Genomic DNA, 23,357 nt, shown 5'->3' on the forward strand with positions numbered 1-23,357 from the left:
CACACAGCCCACAAAAGGGTGCACCAAGAGTGTCCACCTCAGGTAACTGGGGGAGGCTGAGCCACTGGGCCCTATAGGACACCTAGCACACAAAGCTACTCTACCAACTCAGGGAAGCAGCGAAAATGTGGAGACAAAGAAACAGATCACAAATGAAAGAAATGGAGGAAAGGAAATGACTGGATATAGACTTCAAAACCACGGTTATAAGGTTTTTCAAGAATTTCCTAGAAAAGGCCGATAAATTTAGTGAGACCTTCGAGGATATGAAAAAGGACCAACTAGAAATTAAACATACACTGACTGAAATAAAACATATTATACAGAGACTTAATAGCAGACTAGAGGACTGCAAGAATCAAGTCAAAGAGTTGAAATACAAAGAAGCAAAAAACACTCAACCGGAAAAGCAAAAAGAAAAAAGAATCCAAAAATTTGAAGATAGTGTAAGGAGCCTCTGGGACAACCTCAAGCGTACCAACATCCGAATTATGGGGGTACCAGAAGAAGAGAGAAAGCAAGATACTGAAAACCTATTGGAAGAAATAATGACTGAAAACTTCCCCCACCTGGTGAAAGAAATAGACTTTCAAGTCCAGGAAGCGCACAGAACCCCAAACAAAAGGAACCCAAAGAGGACCAACACCAAGACACATCATAATTAAAATGCCAAGAGCAAAAGACAGAATATTAAAAGCAGCAAGAGAAAAACAGTTAATTACCTACAAGGGAGCACCCATACGACTGTCAGCTGATTTCTTAACAGAAACTATGCATGCCAGACATGAGTGGCAAGAAATATTCAAAGTGATGAATAGCAAGAACCTACAACCAAGATTACTCTACCCAACAAACTATCATTCAGAATTGAAGGTCAGATAAAGAGCTTCACAGATAAGAAAAAGCTAAAGGAGTTCATCACCACCAAACCAGTATTATATGAAATGCTGAAAGGTATTCTTTAAGAAGAGGAAGAAGAAGAAAAAGGTAAAGATAAAAATTATGAACAACAAATACATGTCTATCAACAAGTGAATCTAAAAATCAAGTGAATAAAAAATCTGATAAACAGAATAAACTGGTGAATATAATAGAATCAGGGGCATAGAAAGGGAGTGGAGTGACAATTCTCGGGGGAAGGGGTGTGGGGGTGCGGGAAGAGACTGGACAAAAATCGTACATCTATGGATGAGGACAGTGTGGGGGAGGTAAGGGCAGAGGGTGGTGTGGGAACTGGGTGGAGGGGAGCTATGGGGGGAAAAAAGAGGAACAATTGTAATAATCTGAACAATAAAAATTTATTAAATTTAAAAATAAATAAACAAATAAAAGACTTCAGTAAAGAACATTAAAACAAAGTGTAATATGCTACTTTGACGGGCTGACCTTCCAGATGAAGCCTAGGCTGTGAAGGAAGCCTGGTTCCCAGGTGCCTGCCAGCAGCCGGAGGGAAGCCTGGTTCCGGCAGCTGGGGGAAGGAAGACCTACTCTTGCATGAATTTCATGCAAGTCAGGTCTCTAGTAAACAAGGAATTAACCCCCCCCCCCCAAAAAAAAAAACATTCTTAATTTTAAAATAACTATTTTTAATACCCTGGTTTATATGCTTTCAAACCCTATCGTGTGTGTGTGTGTGTGTGTGTGTGTAAATTTCTAGTGGGATCACATAATGTACACAGTTCTGTAGGGGCTTTTTACTTTTATATTTCCCTTCTTAGTTCTTTTGGCTGATCAAATAATTAAATGACATAAAACATATGAAGAGGAGAAAATAACCAATTACATATGTACATTTGGGGTTCCATAAGAATAAGGGGCTAGAAGGCCTAAGGAAAAAAGGGAGGGTAGTGGTTTGCAACTTCAGAGGGGATGAATGCAATTCTTATGAAGATGGAAAAGCAACTATTTGGCAGATGTTTGCTGGCCATCTTTAATAATGAAACACAGGACTTTTATCAAATGGGTCTTGCTAAGTGCCCCTCTGTCTATCACACTTAGTTCTTGATAAACCATAGAGTTTGTATTAAATCATAGTTATCTATGATGATAATGCCCTTCCTGGAGCAGGTCCTCTATTTAAAGTCTTTTATGCTGTTAGGGGAAGGTCAAAGGTTATTCTAGAGTCTTTGATTCTTAAAAAGAATTAATACCCCAAAGAGGCATATTTTGGGCTGGCAAACTCTGCTTCCCTTCAATATGCAGTCATGTGCCATGGGAAAGGACTCTTAGAAATGCATTGTTAGATGATGATGTCATGTGAACATCATAGAATATACTTAGAGAAACCTAGATAGTATAGCCCAGTGGTCAGCAAACTCATTAGTCAACAGAGCCAAATATCTACAGTACAACATTGAAATTTCTTTTGAGAGCCAAATTTTTTAAACTTAAACTTCTTCTAACGTCACTTCTTCAAAATAGACTCGCCCAGGCCGTGGTATTTTGTGGAAGAGCCACACTCAAGGGGCCAAAGAGCCGCATGTGGCTCGCGAGCCGCAGTTTGTCGACCACTGGTATAGCCTATTGTGCTATGTTGTTTTTTTATATGTGACTGAGAGCAGAAAGGTTTGTTTATACCGCAGCATCACAAACATGTGAGTAATGTGTTGTGCTACGTTGTCAGTAGGCAACAGGAATTTTTCAGCTCCATTATAATCTTAGGGGACCACCATCAGATATGCAGCCTGTCATAGATCAAAATGTGCAGCACATGACCGTACCGAATTGCAAACATCTGTATAGGTGGTGCCTGAATTACGATGGTTCGACTTAATATTTTTCAACTTTACAATGGTGCAAAGCCATACATATTCACTAGAAACCAGCTAGGCTAAGCTATGCGGCTCATTGGGTTAGGTATATTAAATGCCTTTCAACATATGGTATTTTTAACTTATATGTGTTTATTGAGATGTAACCTTATCATAAGTCGAAGAGCATCTATATACCAGTTTTTAGACTTGACTTTTCTCAACTGCATGTTCTCCAATAAAGCAAGTAGTTATAAGGGTCAAATGGTGTAAAAGCACACTGTAAGATGATATTACTAACATAGTGGTTTAGTTTTATTTTTCTTGTGCTAAATTTGTCTTTTTTGTCAAAATGCTTTCTTCAGCCCTGGCCAGAAAGAGCATTGTCCCAAAACATCAAGGTTGCAGGTTTGATCCAGCCAGGGCACATACAAGAAGCAACCAATGATTGCATAAATAAGTGGAACAATAAATCAATGTCTCTGTCTGTCTCTCTCAAATTAAAAAAAAAAAAAATTTAATCTTCAAGTATACTATAAGAACCCTTACTAATATTACATTAATAAGTTTTGAAATGCCTGTGTCCCTGAATTCATCTAGATTTGCAGTCTGGATATTTAGGTCCCCAGTGTCTGCCACAATTCCTCCCATAATTATGCTCAACTAGAAGCCCGGTGCACGAAAATTCATGCACTCGGGGGGTCCCTCAGCCCGGCCTGCACCCTCTCACAACTCGGGACCCCTCGGGTAGGGTCCCTAGGCTTGGCCTGAGATCAGGGCCTATCAGGGCTTTCCTTCCCCGGGCTGCAGGCAGATGGCCCCACCCCCACCACAGCCACTGCTTGCCATCTGTGCAGCGCTGCCCCCCATCCCCTGCCACAGGTGGCCTCCCTCTGCAGGCGACAGGCTGGGGTCCAATGGCTTGGCTGGCCTGGGCCTCCCTCTTTCTTTGCTGGGGGGTGGGACAAGCCCTGTGAGGGGCCATCTGCCTACCTGATCGCCCCTAAGCACTCACTTAACTACCTGATCACCCCTAACCACTCTGCCTGATTGCCCCTAACTGCTTGCTTGGGGGTGGGGCCAGCCCTGCGATGGGCTGTCTGCCTACTTGATCACCCCTAACCACTGGTCTGCCTACCTGATCACCCCTAACCCCTCTGCCTGCCTGATTGCCCCTAACCGCTTGCTTGGGGGCGGGGCCAGCCCTGCGAGGGGCTGTCTGCCTACCTGATCCCCTTAACCGCTGGTCTGCCTACCTGATCACCCCTAACCCCTGGCCTGCCTACCTGATCTCCCCTAACCACTTTGCTGCCTACCTGATTGCCCCTAATGCTTGCTTGGGGGTGGGGCCAGCCCAGCAAAGGACTGTATGCCTACCTGATCTCCCCTATCCACTTGCCTTCTACCTGATCACCCCTAACTGCTGGTCTGCCTACCTGATCTCCCCTAACCACTTGCCTGCCTACCTGATCACCCCTAACCACTCTGCCTGATTGCCCCTATATGCTTGCTTGGGGGCGGGGCCAGCACTGACTTCCGGTTGGTCAGCCTCCTGTCATTACTGGTGGTTACGACCCAGGGTTTTTATATATTAGGATAATTGTTGTAACTAATATGCATCATCACCACCTCTGAATCTTCTGGAAGTTCTGTTGTTCGTGATCTCTGATTATGTTAATACTAGAGGCCTGATGCATGAAAATTCATGCAAGAGTAGGCTTTCCTTCAACTGGCTGCTGGCACTGGCTTCCCTCTGGCACCCGGGACCCGGCTGCCTTCCCTCCGGCCGCCAGCAGGCACCCAGGACTCGGGCTTCGCTCCGACTTCCGGCTTTGTCCAGAATGACATCTGGCCTAATTAGCATATTACCCTTTTATTATTATAGTTTATCAGAATGTGCTGCTGAGCTATTTGTTTTTATGCCATATCAAGAAGTACCGCCCTGGCTGGGGTGGCTCAGTCCCTTTTACTGAAAGGTCACCAGTTTGATTCCCGTCAAGGCACATGCCCAGGTTGCAGGCTTGGGAGGCAACTAATTAATGATTCTCTCTCACACTGATGTTTCTCTCTTCCTTTCTAAAATCAATAAAATCTTTTTTTTTTAAAGTACCATTCCCAAGTATGTTTAGGAACAATAATTTAAAATAGGCAGTGTTTGTGTAAATGTAAATTACCTCCTTAACACTGAAATCTTTTTTCCTTTTCACCATATGGGCTGATGCTTTTGGCATCTTGATTATTTTTGTTTTAAATCAGTGTAAGAATTTAAAAGAATGTAAATAATACTAATCTTTACTATTCTCTAACCAATCTTAGTTAAATGGAAGGAAATTGTTTAAAACTACTTTTCAGATCTGGAAAGATAGATAAGAATATGGAAACTGTAGCTTTCTTTGAGGGGAAGGGATAGATTATAGATGTTTTTATTTTCTGTCTTTTTCTTACTCATTTTCTATAATGACTAATATTGCTTTTGTAATAAGGAAGAGAAACGTCTATGATAATTTTTCTAAAGTTTGCAATCTACCTATAAATAGACAACTTAAAGATTATATTGCCCTAGTGCAGTGGTCGGCAAACCACGGCTCGTGAGCCACATGCGGCTCGTGAGCCGCAGTTTGCCGCTCTGTTGATTAATGAGTTTGCCGACCACTGTTCTACTGGGTTTGGCTCAGCAGATAGAGCTTTAGTCCACGGACTGAATGGTCCAGGTTTGATTGCGGTCAAGGGCATGTACCTCCATTGCAGGCTGGATCCCAGCCCTGGTCAGGGTGCATGTGGGAGGCAACCAGTCAATGTGTCTCTCTCTGTCTCCCCCTCCCTTCCACTCTCTGAAAAATTAATGGAAAAATATCCTCAGATGAGGATTAACAACAACAAAAAAAGATTATGTTTATCATGAATTATGTGAGTTTCTTCTTACTTTTTTGCTCCTTAAATTTTTATTTTTCAATTACAGTGTACATTCAGTATTATTTTACATTAGTTTCAGGTGTACAGCATTGTGGTTAGACAATCATATACTTTACAAAGTGTTCCTCCCCATATTTCCAGTACCCACCTGGCACCATACATAGTTATTATAACACTATTAACTATATTCCCTTTGATGTATTTTACATCCCCCATCGCTTCTCAGCCTTTTGGCTAAGATCAAATGTACGTTATATCCCTGTGATTATTTTGTAACTACCAATTTGTACCTCTCGATCCTTTCACCTTTTTCACCCAGTTCCCCAACGCCGTGCCCCTCTGGCAACCATCAGTCTGTCCTGTGAGAGTTTTTATTTATCTAGTGCGATAAACAAGTTTTTCATGAATATTCTTACAAGTTTCTTCATATTTTTATTTTATAGATGTCCTGTTTTTATCTTATGAAGAGTTTAACATCTGCCTGTCTAAATATGTACAGTATATCACGGTAAGTTTATCATTTGTATTGCAACTACCAAAATTATTAGCCATATTGCCAGTAAATTTCTATTCTAAATTTGTTGGTCTAGTCCAGTGGTTGGCAAACTGCAGCTCGCGAGACGCGGTTTGCCGCTCTGTTGACTAATGAGTTTGCCGACCACTGGGATAGGGGCTTAATCACAAGGAACAACAACAGCCTGTAATTATTGGAATCGAGAGTCTAGGTCAGTGGTCGGCAAACTCATTAGTCAACAAAGTGGCAAACCGCGGCTTGCGAGCCACATATGGCTCACGAGCAGCAGTTTGCCGACCACTGGTCTAGTCCAACAAACTGAATTTGTTGTTTGGATAACTGCTATAATATCTGCTCTGTGTGATCTCTCCCTTTTAAAAATATATCCTAATATATAAAAATCCAGGGTCCGTAACATCCAAAACAACCAAAGGCTCGACTGACCGGAAGTCAGTGCTGGGTTGCCGTGGCGACTCAGCACTGACTGCCGCTGCTACTGGCACTGCGACCCAGCACTGACTGCCAAGGGGGCTGCAGATCAGGCCCGAAGAGAGGCCTGGAGGGAGAAGCAGGGTCTGATCTGTAGCCTCCGAGGCAGCTGTTGATCAGCCCTTGACTCTTTCTTTCTCTCAGGGCCTGGCCAGCAGCCGCGCCTCTCATTCTCTCTGGCCACCACTGGGGCTGCTGATCAGCCCCGCCTCTCTGATCAGGCCTGTTGATAGGCCTGGAAATGCTGACTGGCATAGAAACCGACCAATCAGAACCAAATCTGAGTGAAGTGCAAGGAGCCAATGGCTGCCAAGGAGGCAGAGCTTTTGACGCTGACTGGCATAGAAACCAACCAATCAGAACCAAATCTGGGTGAAGTGCAAGGAGCCAATGGCTGCCTAGGAGGCGGAGCATTTGATGCTGACTGGCATAGAAACCGACCAATCAGAACCAAATATGGGTCAACTGTGAGGAGCCAATGGCTGCCTAGGAGGCGGAGCACTTGACGCTGACTGCCATAGAAACCGACCAATCAGAACCTAATCTGGGTGAACTGCAAAGGCAGAACCTAAGGTGGAGGCTGAGGAGGGGTTTTAAGGGCAACAGCTGTTTGGTGTAAAGTGTAAGAAAGTGGTTCAATTTTTTAATGCCCAGTTTGGCAGTATAGTGCATATGGCTGGCTATCAGTCCAGATATAGGGATTATGTATTTTTGTCTGCCAAGAGCATCTTCTCCTGATGAAAAAGGCTTATCCCCCTCATTTAAGCAATCCTGTCCTATATAATCTGTCTATACCACTAAAAGGGTAATATGCTAATTAGACCAGGTCGACTGGCCATCTTTTGGACATCCGACTTCCTTCCGGACAAAGCCATGGTGGTGGGGGCCAAGGCAGAGGCCTTTAGGGGCGATCAGGCTGGCAGGGGAGGGCAGTTGGGGACGAGATCAGGCCGGCAGGGGAGGGCAGTCAGGGGCAAGATTGGGCCAGAAGGGGAGGGCAGTTGGGGGCAAGATCGGGCCGGCAGGGGAGGGCAGTTAGGGGCGATCAGGCAGGCAGGCAGAGGCAATTAGGGGCAGGCAGAGAGGTTAGGGGCAATCAGGCAGGCAGGCAGAGGGTTTAGGGGCAATCAGGCAGGTGAGTGGTTAGGAGCCAGCGGTCCCAGATTGCGAGAGGGATGTCCGATTGGAGAGGGTGCAGGCTGGGCTGAAGGACACTCTCCCCATCCCCCAACCCCCGCACAAATTTCATGCGTCAGGCCACTAGTAGGAATATAATAAAACTTGCCCTAACTGGTTTGGCTCAGTAGATAGAGCGTCGGCCTGCGGACTAAAGGGTCCCAGGTTCGATTCCGGTCAAGGGCATGTACCTGGGTTGCGGGCACATCCCCAGTAGGGGGCGTGCAGGAGGCAGCTGATCGATGTCTCTCTCTCATCGATGTTTCTAACTTTCTATCCCTCTCTCTTCCTCTCTGTAAAAAATCAATAAAATATATTTTTTTAAAAAAAGGAATATAATAAAACTTAGAACACAAGAAACATGGTTTAGTCTTTCTTTGATTTTGTGGGTTCTCGAGGTCCTGGTTATAAAAATAAACATAAACAGTACTATTATTTAGCAAGAACAGAATTCTGTATGTTTTTCTAAATTATAATGACCCTTTTAGATTAATGCTTAATTTCCAGCAAGTATCTGAGCTTAAGTTTTCTATCATCTGAATATTATATATATTTGCATATGCAAATGTGTGTATAATTCTTATAAAATAATACTCAAACTTACATTTTGTGCCTTTGTGCTTGTCCCAGGCTCCATCACACAACATCGGCCGTGTTCTGTTATAGTAAACCTCGGAGCGGTGAGAAATACACTGATCCCTTTCAGCTTGGTAGGAGATATTTGAAAGGTCTGTATGAGGACATTAGGAAGGTAAGATAGTTTTGATGATGCTTTGAAGTATGTTGAACTTTTAGAATTATGAAAACAGGATGCTGGTTTCAGATATGTACAGAGCCATTGCAGACTTCGTAAGTCATGTTTCAGAAGTTTCTTTAGCAACAGCAGTGGGGCAATATGGAGGACAGAACACATTACGTCCAGAAAGCAGTTGTTGCAGAGTTTGGTACCTGAAGAAAATGGTACAGGTAGCACCTACCTGTCAAGTGGGCTGTCTGACATTTTCTCTCCAATTCCATCCCCTATTCTATAACTATTGAAGCACTGAAGCCTCGTGGCTCCTGTTGTCATCTCCCTTATCTGGTCCTGAATGTCAGTTGCCGGACTGCTTTCATCATTAAGTGCTCTCCTCCCAAACAGTTTCCCAAACAGTGGTTCCCAACCTCACTGTATTCCCAAATGCTGCCAGAAATGTTCACATGCCCCTCGTCAGCTTCCTTCCCCTTTCGATCCTCCTCGAGCTCCACCCCACTCGGCAGTTTTCACAGCAACACCACTTCCTACTTGACAGACCAAGTAGAGCCCATGAAGGAGGCTCTCCCTCAGTGCCTGCTCTATCCCGTGTATAAGCTCCTTTGTGCCATCTACTAACGTGAACGTCCCTTCCTTTCCAGGATAGTCCCTTTACCTCTAGTTAAGCTTCATCCCCAGCACCTTGGGCACTGCTCCCACAGTGGCCTGTTCTCCTTGACCTGCAGACTCTCGCTCTTTGTGTCTCTTTCCTATGCTTTTTAGGGTCTCCAGTTCGTGGTTTTTGTTTTGTTTTGTTTTGTTTTGTTTTGTTTTGTTTTGTTTTTAATATTTTTATTGATTTCAGAGAAGAAGGGAGGAGAGAAAGATAGAAACATCATTGATGAGAATCATTGATGAGCTGCCTCCTGCACGCCCCCTACTGGGGATCGAGCCTGCAACCCAGGCATGTGCCCTTGACTGGAATCAAATCTGGGACCCTTCAGTCCGCAGGCCGACACTCTGTCCACTGAGCCCAAGCAATTAGGGCTCATGTTTGTCTTTTAAAGGACCATTCCTTTACTCGATATCCTACCTCTTCCCTTCCATCACAGTATGCTCTTCCTTTGTCTCTATTTTGCCCCTTCACATTCACTCCACCATCATACTAGGCCTTTCTTTCCAGCCTCTTCTCAGAACCTGCCTTTGTCTAGGTCTTCAACAGCTTCCTTCTAATAAACCCAGTGGACACTTCAGTTTTTATCTTCCTTGACTTTTTTGAACATTGATCACTGTGGACCACTCCCACTCCATGAAACGTTTCCCCTGGCCTTGTTCTGATTCTTAGACCATTCTTCAGCCTGCTTCCTGAGTTTTTGTCCATCCCTTCTACTCATCCCCTTTAATGTTGCCATTCCTGGGGTTCTATTGGCCTCGCCTCTGTGTCCTCAGTATACCTGTTCCCATGCTTACAACTCCCCAAAAATATCTCTATTCCAGATTAAATCATTGGTTTGAAACCCATACATCTAACTGCTCACTGGCAGCTCCATGTAGTGTCCATGACTTTCTCAAATTTAACATATATGAATCTCTACTTTCCCCTCCTAACTGTCTTTTCTCCTGTTTTTCCCAGGATCCCCAGAAGGATCCTCCACTCATCCATCTCTTTCCCCCCCGCATCCCCTAGTCCAAGCATGTCAAACTCAAAGGCTAACACGGGCCAAATAAACAAGGTTTAAGTTTATGTGGGCCACAAAAACAAAAGCTTCAGTTTTCATAGAAACGTAGGTTTACTTCGATTAGAGACATGCTGAATACAAAGGGCTGAAATAAATGAGTATTCGTTAACATAAAATAATAGAACATTTTAATAAAAATTAATATTTTTTCTTGAACATTAACTTACTAGACACTGAATAACTGCACAAATTAATAAGCGTAACGCAAATAAACCTATTTTTCTTGTTCTCCGAAAACGAAATATTCTTGTTGTGCACACCAAACAAGTCAGTACAAGACTAATGATGTGGCAATCGGCTGCTAAAATATTCGCTGCTAGTATTAGTGGAGAGAAATGGTGCACCTGCGTGCAAGGCATGTAAGGGAAATGAATGCAACACGATTATAGTAACCAGTCATCAGCGAATGTTGTAGTTCGTTATTAACAATTATGTATAACAGGATACTGTAAAAGTTAAAGTTACAAAATTTTTATTAAAACATTTCTCACATATTGTTATATTGGTTGGGCCGCAAAAATATTCATTGTGGGTCGCATGTGGCCCGCAGGCCGAGAGTTTGACATGCTTGCCCTGGTCTGTCTCCTGCCTTCAGTCCCACTGCCATAGGTCAGGCACCCCCATTTCTGTTGCTATCATCCTTGCTGTCTCCCTCCCTCTTTCACTCAGAGCCTGCTCATATCTCTACCTACTCATATTTTCACCTGAACTACTCGTATCTCCAGCAGAATTTAAGGAAATGTGAGAATATTACTTTGATGGAAAAGGAAAAGCCTTTTGGACAATGATCGTCATGCTAATTAATGGCCCAAGCATGTAATAATGGCCAGAGGTGCCTCCAATGTGATCCCAGGGTAACTGCGCTTATCTCAGAGACAGCACCCGTCATGCTATTGTGTTTTATTGCAGTTTCTGTTTTATTACTTCTCCCATCTAGACTCTGAGCTCCTGTAGGCAAGGGGCTGTCTTATTTATCCTTGTAACCTCTACATTTATTACCATTCTTGGCACTCATTCTATAATTTAGAGAGTTAATGACTGACCTGCTGTATGGTTTTTCCTGTGCCTAGGAGGGTCCATTCCTTTGTGTGTGTGTGTGTCTTGTTTTGTTTTTGTTAATTCTCACCTGAGCATCTCTTTTCCATTGATTTTTAGAGAGAGTAGATGAGAGGGAAAGAGGGAGGGAAACATTGATGTGAGACACATTGTTTGGTTACCTCCTGCACTTGCCCTGACTAGGGATGGAATCTACAACTGAGGTACATGCACTTGACCCCGAATCAAACCCTCAACCCTTTGGTGCACAAGCCAACGCTCTAACCACTTAACCACCACCAGCCAGGACTCTGGGTCCATTTTTAGCTCCCACTGCTTCTGGGGGATCAGCTGTGATTAATTCCAGCAAGTCCTTGTACAGCAGGTAAAACACAAACACCTCCATCACTTGGAAGAATCTCTCTTTTTCACAAATCAAAGCCCTACTTATCCTTAATCCCAGGTCAAAGCTGATCTCCTCTAGGAAATGTTTAGTTTTTTTAGCCTACACTGCTCTCTCCTACTTAGAACTTACAGTGTATTTAATGTACAGCATTATTCAAGATATGACTGCGTTATTTACTGATTATTTCTTTTTTAAAATAGTTGGTTAGCCCTAGCCAGTTGCTCAGTGGTTAGAACGTTGACCCGTGGAGAAGGGTCATGGGTTCGATTCTGGTCAAGGGCATGTACCTTGGTTGCAGGCTCGATTCCCAACAGGTTGGGGAGCATGGGGTGCATTCAGAAAGCAACCAATCCATGTGTCTCTCTCACATTGATATTTCTTTCTCTGACTCTCCCCCCTCCTTTCCACTCAATGGAAAAATATACTCAGGTGAGGGTTAACAAAAACAAACAACAAAAAACAGTTGGTTAGAATGTTGTCCCGATACACCAAGGTTGCAGGTCCCACCCCAGGTCAGGGCACATACAAGAATCAACCAATGAATGCGTAAGTAAGTAGAACAACTAATCAATGTTGTTCTCTCTCTCTCCAAGATCAGTTTAAAAAAAGAAAAAAGTTTTGTCTCCCCAACTCATTTGTAAGCTCCTCTCATCAGACAAACGACGTCTTACACTTCCCTTTTGAATTTACCGCTACTGCTTCTCCCGGGCACCATCTTACCTTCCTGCCCGATGCACAGCTTCTCCCTCCCAGGACAGCCCTGACCTGCTTCATGGCTCCCCACAGCCACTGGCTTCCAAACTCCCGGTCTTTGTCCCCTCCCCTCCTTCTTCCACACTACTAGCCAGCCCCTGCCCCCTTCTCCAGCTGTCACTGGGCTGGTGGCCTGGGTCACCCAGAGCTTTCCTCCCCTTCCTGCTGCCTCTTGGAGTCACTGGGGGCAGCGCCTGCTCTCACACTTACGCTACTTGGAGTCAAGCCAGGCATTGCTTGTGGCCCAGTCACGGGGCAGCCAGGGTTTTGGCCATACCATTGAGGAATCTTTTCCAACTGAGGGTTGAATTTCTCAATTAAGATGAATACACAGAAATCAAATCCATGTTTTGTAAAAGAAATCCTGGTGACTTTTTATGCAATCATGATGCCATATTGTCACAGAGACTCTTTATTTCAGGAACTGCTCATATCTCCAATAGAACTTAAGGAAATGTCTGAGTACTACTTTGATGGAAAAGGAAAAGCCTTTCGACCAGTTATTGTGGTGCTAATGGCCCAAGCATGTAATAGCCATTATAACAACTCCCGGTGAGTCATTTACTTCTGCTGCTCTGTCCTCTTATATTTGGCAGGTCTTCCTTCCCAAGGTCACCGTTTAGCTTCCTGTTTAAGGTGTACCGTGCATCTAAGAATTCACTTTATGTATGATGACTCGATTCTGAGTAGGAGCCACTAAGTCACTCTGGAATCTGGTCTGGCACCTTCCTTTTCCACCTTTTTCATGTCCGTGGAAGAACGACGTCAGCTGTAAATAAGCATTTTAGAAAGAAGTCTGAAAGTCAGATTTAGTTTTCCTGTTCAGAAGTAGAGACTACCAGGATGTATGCATACATGTAATCATTGTCCACAAGGGCCAGTTAGTCCAAAGGTTGATGGGTATGAAGTGATAAGCTTTGCCATGATTCTGGGCACCACACCCCCTGCAACGCCTGCCTGTCTGGGGCTTAAAAAAGGCATTTTGACTGTGAATCCTTAGCTTTTGTGTTTTGAATATATTTAGATTTTAAAATATTAAAACAACAGCAACATTTAGTATTAAAGGAAGTCTTAAAAGGAAAGAGGATGTACCCATATTACCAAATGCAGCTGTCTTTATCATTTCCTCTGCCCCGCCCTCTTCCAATCAGTCCCACAGTATGCAAATAATTTTGAGTTCTGCTTTGTTTCCTTACCGTTGTTTTTTAAAGTCTTCATCATGGTGCTGGAGTGTTTTCTTAGTTGTTATTTTTACATCATGTATTCTATTGATGGAAATTCCAGTAGACCATAATGTACTTACACATTTCCCTAGGGTTGAACATGTGTAGTATAGTCCCTTTCCTCAACATATTATTTTTTCTGATTTTTTTTCACATTTTTTATTGTGGTAAAATACATACAATGTAAAATTTACCATCTTCAACCATTTTTTATTTGTTTGAATATTTATGGTGCATTTGTTAATCAGATAGGTGGCAATCTGAGAGAACGGCAGATGTAAGACTCTGAAAATGCCACTCTTGACATTTCATTGCAAACAAGCTCTCATATAGGGTGTGGTGGGGGACCTAATGTTAGTGATTTGCCAGGATCTGCCTTCTTTATTTTATTTTATTTTTAAAAATCTTTATTGTTGAAAGTATTACATAGATCCTCCTCCCCCCCACCACCACCCATTAACTTAACCCAGTGGTCGGCAAACTCATTAGTCAACAGAGCAGCAAACCGCGGTTCGCAGTTTGCCGACCACTGACTGAACCTCTTCCAGCCCACTCACATCCTCCCTCCCCAGGTCTGTGTCCACAGGTTATGCATATATGCATACAAGTTCATTGGTTCAACATATATTTTAAAGAATGCCTTTGTCAGCACTAAATTTAAGGATGCTGTAAGAGTGAGCATCAGCTGTTGCACTTAGTGGGTGCTCCCCTCTGCCCACCACAGTTTGGTGCCCTGCTGCTGCACCCTTGCAGCTCCAACACAGCTCACAGTGCTCAGGGGTGCCTCCCAATCACCGAGACTTTCGGCGAGCTCCCAGGATGGTTTGAACAAGCAGTGAAATTTCTGGCAGCGACCTTTTAACCATCATCCGGCCCAGTTCCGATTCACTTAGAAGGCAGAGCCGCAGCAGTGCTTCCTCCGAGCCAGACTCGAAGTGCATTGCATGTGGTCTAGACTCTAGAGCAGGTTTCTCAGCATTGGCCCGGCTGGTGTTTTGGGCCACCTTATTTGTGGAGGGAGGGGTTGTCAATGTGCATTGACCTAAGATGTAGCATATAGTGGCACCCCTGGCCTCTATCCACAGGTGCCAGTAGTGCCCCCACCCCTGAGATGAGGACAGCTCACAGTGTCTCCAGACATTGCCACATGTTCCCTGGGGAACAAAACCATCCCTGGTTGAAAACAACTCATCTAGGGAAAATGTGTGTTTATATTTTTTATTTCTCAGATTAATACTCAATACAGATCATTACCCTCAGAGATAACACAAACAGGAAAATAGTCTGCACTGCTCTACCTCCTGTCAGCTGTTATCCCCGTAGGTGAAAGTTTTCTCAGCTTGCTTTACTAAACTATATAAACCATTGGTTGCAGAAAACATGGGAGAACATAACACAGAGAAGGCATTGCTAGTTTAAAAAGTAAGTTCAAGACTGCCCTCTCCAGGAACGTCTTAGCTGCAGTGTCATTCTCCCCTTAGGTGATCAGAGCAGGGCTTGCTGAAGGCACAGGGCAGAGGCCCACGTCTGGCGCTAGGCTGTGAGCCATGAGGGAGGCATGCATTTGGATAGTACAGTTTCCCAGCTACATTATTCTCCAAGCCCCAATTCCTTGAGAATAAGGACCCTTCCTAAATCTCCCCCTCCCCCCCGCCCCACAGGACTCTTGTAGATGAGGCTCTTACTGAGCTAAATATCTAGCTGTTAGTTCCATAACACTTAAAGCAGAGAGGGGTTTGGGGAGAAATGGAGAGCTGGGCCTTGTGTGGTTTTGCTTGCTGAGAAAGATGGGTGTGACAGAGCGGACCAGAGGGTAAAGAACACGTTCCACAGTCTCAGTAGTTCAAGGACCCAGACTTGGAGCAAGTCAATTCAGTGGCAGATAAAGGTAGTCTGTATGGATATATGATTAGCATACTGAAAACTTGAACATATGTGTCTTTATCAAGGATTTAGGAAATGCAGTTCACATCCTGAGAGTTGTATATAAAGACAGACTTCATTTGCATTTTAAATAGTGAGTTTGTTGAGAGCCAAACTGATGAGATTCTAATCATATCTTTAAAACTCCTAGTGACACAGAGGATGAGAAGAAAGAAGGGCCTCCCTGCCATGATTGTTTTTCAGAGCAGGAGCCTCTCTGCTCTCCAGCTGTGAAGAGACTTGGGAGGTCCTTAGCACAGGACCTCTGAACTGATGCCCCAAGGTTCAGGTCACCCATAGGGATAGGACAGACCTTCATTCCACTTTCCCACAATTTATAGGTGGTGCTGCAGTGGGTCAGCCAAGGTTGAGCCTGTACCAAAACCTTTAAGAAAAGCTTCCATTTGGCTTACAGAAAATTAAATTATTATTCCCACTAGACAGCGTTGTGTTCCCCAAACTTTGTGCATCAGAATCACCTGGCATGCTTTTTAAAAACGCAGTTCCTGCGCCCCACCTTAGAGATGGTGATTCAGTGTCTGAGGCCTTCGCCTGCATTTTAGAGTATTGATTCCCATATGGTGGACCAGGGATAGATATTTAAGAAACAGTGAGCTTGTCAAAGTTCTAAAAAGCAAAGTGAAACACTAATTTTTAGAATTGTCAGGAGAGACAAAGAGAAGAACATTTTAAAATAGAACGAGAGCCTTTTGTATGCCACTTGAGAACTCTGTTTGTGTACAACCTCTAGATATGGGAATAGGAGCTCTCTGTCTCTATTGTTAAAGTGAAACCAGATTTACTATTTTAATTTATTTGCTTCCCTACTTTGCTCCAAACCAACATAATACATTGCCAAGGTTTGATATTTCTTTTTACAGACAATTTTTCCTCATTGGGGGTTTACTTGTAATTTGTTTCAGACTTCACATTATGTATTAGTCTGAATAGGGGAAAACAGTTTTTTTTAAATCACATGGAAGCTGAATGGAGTGTGTAGGGGAGGTCATTATATTATCATATCTATTTTTGTCTGTGCTTAAAATTATTCATTATAAAATTTTTGTTTTAATTTTAATGAAGGAAAAACAAGTGTCCTAAAGGTATGACTCATACACACTCTTCAGGTGTGACGTACAGAGGACATAGCCAGCTTTCAAGACTCAGGCCTCCTCTGCTCATGCTGTCTCGCCTGTCTGGCTTTCTTAGCACCTCTCCAAGAGGCTGGGAGGGTGTGGCAGCTGTTTCACGGCAGGAAGTAGACATGGTGCCCAGCTTTTTGAAGGCATGGCTCACTGTGGCACTTGGAAATTTCATCTTAAAGGTAGTGTGAGACTTTCCTATAGTCTGTAAATGTTGGGTATCTGCCCCACCATTATGTTGTGCTATGCATAAGCAGTGGCAGTATTTTCCAGATAGAAGCTGACACACATTAAAACGTAATTGTATAGGGAAAAGTGCATGAGATAAAATTATAAAGCATTTAAAATGTGGTGTTCGTTCTATGCCAAATAACATTCTAAGCAAGAATCTTGATTTCATCTGTTGAGAATTTAGCCATGCAAAATGCCATTTTCATATACTCATATCGTCTATGAAATTAAAAAATATTTTAAGAAATCTTTATTGTTTTAATATCTTCACAAAAACTCTAGTGTCAGTGAGCACTGCCATTGTACTGCAGGTTCCCAGGAGGAACCCCTGTCTGCTGGCATGGTTTATGGGAATGAAAGTGGTACCTAACTCATGAATGCATGAGAAAGGCTAGAGGCCTTACCAGTTTTTTTTTGAGGTAGTTCCACTACTACCCAGTAGGAAGTGTATATTTTATTAGAAATCCAGCTGATAAGATATTCTAAAAACTAGCCTTTTGTGTTTTGTATATTAAAAAACACTGTAAAAGTCTATATATTTTCTATGCATTAAACTCAAATAAGATAGGGCTCAATAAATTTACCTGAAGAATACATAAGGTCCAAGCTTCCTACAATGGCCTCTGTGAGTGTCTCACTGAGGGATTCAGAACAGCTCGTAGGAGCCATCTGAACCGCCATTTTCGTATTTTAAGAAAGTGGTTTTACAGGATGACTTCTCTCTGCCTTCTGTTGCTTTACTTTTTCCCTCTTGAAAGAATGTATTGTGATCTGGAAGTATTTAGAACTGTTCTGATTGTGACATATTAATAAATAATGAGCAGCACTTCACAATTGATTTCAGGGCTAAAAGCAGTTGAAAGGTTCTGAGGTTTAGTTCTAACATCTTAGGTCAGAGGCACCGGTGAGGTATCACATTATAAAATTGTATTTAAAGCAAAATCAAGAGATATTCTCTTGCTGATTTAGTGTTTGTAGTTAAATTCCAGGATCTTTAATGTAAGTACATTTCATTTTTCATTGTTTTTCTGCCAGGTTTGAGGAATCAGAATGAGCACTATCTTTTACAGATGTTCAAGATTAGGTTTTTCAAGAAAAAGTCATATTTTAGTATCCCTCTCACTTTTCTCTCCCCTATGAGATAACTTGATAATAGTTGAAAAGTAAGCTATTGGGATAAGTGAAACATTTGGTTAACATGTGCTTAAGTCAGGCGTATGTTTCAGGTTATGAAAATTCAGTTGACTATTTCCCCAGTCTGATTTTCTTTAAATTCAGTTTTTAAAAATTCTCATAGATGGTGATGGTGATGATGATGATTAAAAAGAAACTGGGGTGCATTCCCTTTTAACTGTAAAACTCAACATCTGTGTATCTTCTTGAGAGTGTTTATCCTGTAGTTTGTGTTAAATCTGGGAAACAAAAGTAGAAATTTCTAATGTAAAGTTTAAATATAAATTGGAAGAACATTTTTACAAAAATTCTATTTTGGTTATTGATGGGTCCTTACTAAGCATTTAAGACAGTATTAAAAGCTTTGAACATTTTGACTGTTGGTTCTCTGATACACTTTTTTAGAATTCTTCTCACCTATCTCCCCCCTCCACCTCTAAAATTTAATTGTAACCTAATTGTAAACTTGATCAGCTGACCAAGATCACTATTTAAGACAGAAAGATGATTCTTCAGCCTGATGGCAAGATTTCTGCGATGTTTATCCTTCTTTTGTTAATCATACACATTCTACTTCTTAATGCAGTATCCATCTATATATATATAAAAGCTTAATATGCAAAGTGTTCCCATGGGAATTCTACCGGGAGTTCTATCGCTTGCTATGATGTGCGCTGACCACCAGGGGGCGGCTCAGAACAAAGGAAGGCTCCAGCCAGCAGCTGGCAGTGAGAGAAGGGAGTCCCTGGCCAGCAGCTGGAAGGCCCTGATTGGTCCTGATCACCGGCCAGGCCTAGAGACCCTACCCATGCATGAATTTCGTGCAGCGGTCCTCTAGTAAAACATAATCTTGGTGTAAAACAAATGTTCTCCAAGTGATAGAAATGTCTCTGTAGGAAAGCCAAAAGTTTTCTACGGTTTCTCTTAGAGAAATAAAATTCTTTGTCCTAGATCTGATGTCCAGTTTTCACAAGATGAATGCTGAGAAGGTTATAGGCGGTATCTGTTAAAAAGCATTACTTTCTGTTAACTTAGAGATGTGCAAGCCAGCCAGCGCTCCATAGCCTTAATTGCAGAGATGATCCACACTGCTAGTCTCGTTCACGACGATGTCATTGACGATGCCAGTTCTCGGAGAGGAAAGCACACGGTTAATAAGATCTGGGGTGAAAAGAAGGTACGGTTTTTATTTGTTTTTTAATGTTCTTTGGATTACATTTATTTTTCATATTTGTCTCATTAAAAAATTATGCTTCTTCAAATGTGGTCTACCAACTTTTAGAATAGTATTTGTGTCTTATTTTTTTGTTTTGTTTTGTTTTTTGTTTTGTTTTGTTAATCCTCACTGGAGGATATTTTTTCCATTGATTTCTAGAGAGGGTGTAAGCGATGCTTGGAGAAGGAAGGAGGGAGGGAGGGAGACAGACAGACACTGATTGGTTGCCTCCTGCAAGCACTGTGATGGGGCAGGAATCAAACCTCTGGTGCACATGCCAACACTCTTAATCACTGAGCAACACTGATCAAGGCCATGACTTATCTTATATAGGTATTTTATAATAGATAATACCACAGAAAACTAATATTTCTGGTTATTCTCAGTTTTCTATAGAATTTCATTTGATTATAAGGAAAGTGATTTCTGAGGGTATCCAAAAAGCTTATTTCATGAGGAATCATACATTTTACTTTTGGGCTCAGATTTGGTTTAATTCCTTAACAACTTACTGATTGCCACATTATGAGATTGTCATAAAACTTTAAAAACATAAGTAAATAAAACTTTTAAAATAAAAAAAAAATTTAAAATATATACCAAAGGTACTCTTTTACAATGAAAATTTTACCTTTTGAAATAGAGGCTCTATAATTGGGGATGGTTCATATATTATATTTTAAAACATATTTCTGTATTATTTTATTAGCATTTTTTGAAGGAGCTATGCCAAACGGAGAGTGTTGTTGGAGATGCTTCAGTTGAACAAATAAAAGTGAAGATGTGCAGGCCTTTGGGAGCCATCTCCCCACACACTGCTCCATGCTGCCTGCCTGTGAGCGCAGACCTAACACTGATGGGAAAGGTTTCCTCTCACCTTCCCTCGCTCACATATGCATGGTACTTGGCTCCTGCTGTGCTCTTTGCCCTTATTAAGAGAAGAAATGTGTGTTCATTGTTATCTTCACGTGCTAGTTTTGCTTTAATGTCCTTCACTTTGTTGTGTAATCGAGTCCTGCAATTCCATTTGTAAGATATGTTTTTTAAAAATATTTTTTTCATTGATTTCAGAGGAAGGGAGAGGGAGTAAGAGATAGAAACATCAATAATGAGAGAGAATCATTGACCAGCTGCCTCCTGCACGCCCCCTACTGGGGATCGAGCCCGCAACCCAGGCATGTGCCCTGATTGGGAAATAAACCCGGGACCCTTCAGTCAGACTCTCTATCCACTGAGCAAACTGGCTAGGGCTGTGAGGTTTTTATTTCAAATTGTAGATTAAAGGTTTTGTGTCTCATTGACAGAATTCCATTCATCAGAACACTGGTAAAGAGAGGGTAGAGTTTTGTTTTGAAAAGGTTGTGGGTAACTCTACGATGTGTCCTGGTGGTCAGCTGTCGGTGTTCAGGGCCTATTCTTAAAGCCTAATTTGGGCTCTTGTTCAGGGAAGAAGATTAAGAGAACAAATGAAGGTCTTCTCCTTGACCAGTCCCCTCTATAACAGCCTCCATTGTTGGGGGCCTCTTTCTGAGTGTGGGTGAAGGAAGGTGGTTCCCGCTGCCATCTGCCTCCTTGAACTGTGAGACTGGTCTGCCCTGCACAAAGCCACCTGCCAATCTCCCCTTTTCTGTCCCTCAATCCAAACTACTATGATAGTGATAAAATAAAATTTAAAAAGTCACACAGTGCCACCTCTATGAGCCCCCATTTCCCTGCCTGAGTTCCCAGACGTGCCTGCCTTTAACCCCTCACCCCAGGAAGCCCAATCTAGCAGCTTCAGTTCCATATGCTAGAACAGTGGTCGGCAAACTCATTAGTCAACAGAGCCAAATATCAACAGTACAACGATTGAAATTTCTTTGGAGAGCCGAAAACTGACTTCTGCGCATGGGCCACAAAGTTTCAATCGCACTGTACGTGCACACCCGCACGTGGTATTTTGTGGATGAGCCACACTCAAGGGGCCAAAGAGCCGCATGTGGCTCGCGAGCCGCAGTTTGCCGACCACTGTGCTAGAACTTTTGCCTCCAGGAACCCTAGGGCCAGAGAGGAAAGAGGTAAAAGCTTAGAGATCTGCTAATGATGTAGTATAGATGGACGGATCTATATGTGCACATATATCTCATAATTATAAAATGGCTTCATATATGTATAGTTATATCAAGATATCTTATATAAAATGACAATTCATTGGTAAACATAGTGAACATCATTAATTTTAGATACTAGAGAAGCAGTAGACAATAAAACCTTAAAATGTGGTTTGTTGAAAATTCTATAAATTAAAATTTCTATGAACTCTAGCATTTATAACTAGTTACTCTATAACATAACACTTGGGTATATCTTTTGGTATGAAAGTTAGTGTACTTGATTATAGCATGTAATTCAATTATGTATAATTTATAGTTAGTTGCAAATACTGTATGAACATCTACTCACAATTAAAGAAGATTGGAAAAATATTGATTATCTAATATTCAATGAAAAAAACTATTTTGTGTTGAAATGAGGGGCAGTGTAATATAGCGCAGAGAACATTGAACTTGGAACCCAGGTGCCTTAGTTTAGTTTTCATTGAGAAAAGTGTGTTTTGTATTGTGCCCTGCGCTGGGGGAAGCTAAGTCCTAGCTGGGATAATTATCAGTCTGGACCCTCAAGCACTTCAGTAAATAGGGAATCACCAATTGAGGAAAAGAGCACCGTATGCATTGTGCAAGGGGTGCTCTGCTCCCTCAGCAGAGAGACATCTGATCAGGCTTAGTGGGATCTGAATAGACTTCTGGAGGTGCCATCTGAGCTAATTACACAAATGAGTGCTGGTTGAAGAGGGGAAGGACTTGGGGGCAGAAGAAGCAATAAGTGCAAAGGCACAACAAGGTGGTTTGAGGGAGTGGTCCAGCTAACTAAACTGAAAGCAGCTGCTCTTGGAGGGGAGGGTAAGATGCTTTCCATCTCCGGGCATCCTTTCTTCAGGTCAGAAGTGGAGCACTAGACTGGGTCAGCTCTGAGAGCCAATCCAGTCCAAACAATGTCCCAAATCTGGAACTGTTTTCACAAAATCCTGTTGAGCAAGAGGAAGGGAAAACTTACATCTAAGATGGCCTCTTCCTCTCACTCTGTTTGTATCTTCTGAGAAGTCAGCTTCATTGTTGGCACCCTTGCCCTGACACTTTTCTCTGAAAGGTTTTTTCTTTTCTAGGCTGTTCTTGCTGGAGATTTGATTCTTTCTGCAGCATCTATAGCTCTAGCACGAATTGGAAACACAACTGTTATATCTATTTTAACCCAAGTTATTGAAGATCTGGTGCGTGGTAGGTTAATTCTGACTTCTCTTTTTTTATTCCATCTTAGTATGTAGCTGGGCAATAAAACCATGTCTCAAATAACCCCTTTCCTTCTTTTTAGGTGAATTTCTTCAGCTAGGGTCAAAAGAGAATGAGAATGAAAGATTTGCACACTACCTTGAAAAGACCTTCAAGAAGACTGCAAGTCTGATAGCCAACAGTTGTAAAGCAGTATGTACGTTCTGTCTTTTTTCAAGTTAAAAAAAAAAAAAAAGCCTCATAGCTCTTTCTTGGGAGTTAATTCTCCTAGAAAAAAATTCACTGGAGAACTTTAAAATAGTACCACAAACCCCAAGAGGTCATTGAGAAAAGAATTAACCCCAAACAGTGGAGAATTTATGCTGTTTTCATATTTCTGTCTTCTTTTGCTATGCAGATATTCACTTTTTATCTCCCCCCGCACCCCCCCCCCCCACAAGTGTTTAATCCAAATAAGCTTTAGTCACTAAATCTAATTTCCAAACTATGTTATCTTTTGGACAGCTTATGAGTAATTCTTTTCATGATTGCTGTCCCATAAAAAGTGTACCTTTAAAAAGTTATGAAGTGCTGTGTTACCCAGGAAAAAATGTCTAACTATAGTACTAGATTGTACTA

The 23,357-nt window shown here is 42.2% G+C and overlaps 1 protein-coding gene across 3 annotated transcripts in view; it reads left to right on the forward strand.

Moving 5' to 3' along the window:
* PDSS1 (decaprenyl diphosphate synthase subunit 1) overlaps positions 1-23,357 on the forward strand; it is a 51,875-nt gene that overhangs the window by 6,648 nt on the left and 21,870 nt on the right. For 2 of the 3 annotated variants that reach the window (XM_080652603.1, XM_080652602.1), the window contains exons 2-7: positions 6,107-6,171; positions 8,473-8,593; positions 12,927-13,057; positions 19,233-19,374; positions 22,616-22,727; positions 22,822-22,931. In XM_080652603.1, coding sequence (XP_080508729.1) covers positions 6,107-6,171; positions 8,473-8,593; positions 12,927-13,057; positions 19,233-19,374; positions 22,616-22,727; positions 22,822-22,931 — 681 coding nt within the window. Of the gene's footprint in view, positions 1-6,106; positions 6,172-8,472; positions 8,594-12,926; positions 13,058-19,232; positions 19,375-22,615; positions 22,728-22,821; positions 22,936-23,357 lie in introns of all 3 variants that reach the window. The other variant, XM_080652604.1, reaches the window with a different exon arrangement.

Source organism: Plecotus auritus (genome assembly GCF_963455305.1).
Source record: "Plecotus auritus genome assembly, chromosome: 1".
Taxonomy (NCBI): domain Eukaryota; kingdom Metazoa; phylum Chordata; class Mammalia; order Chiroptera; family Vespertilionidae; genus Plecotus; species Plecotus auritus.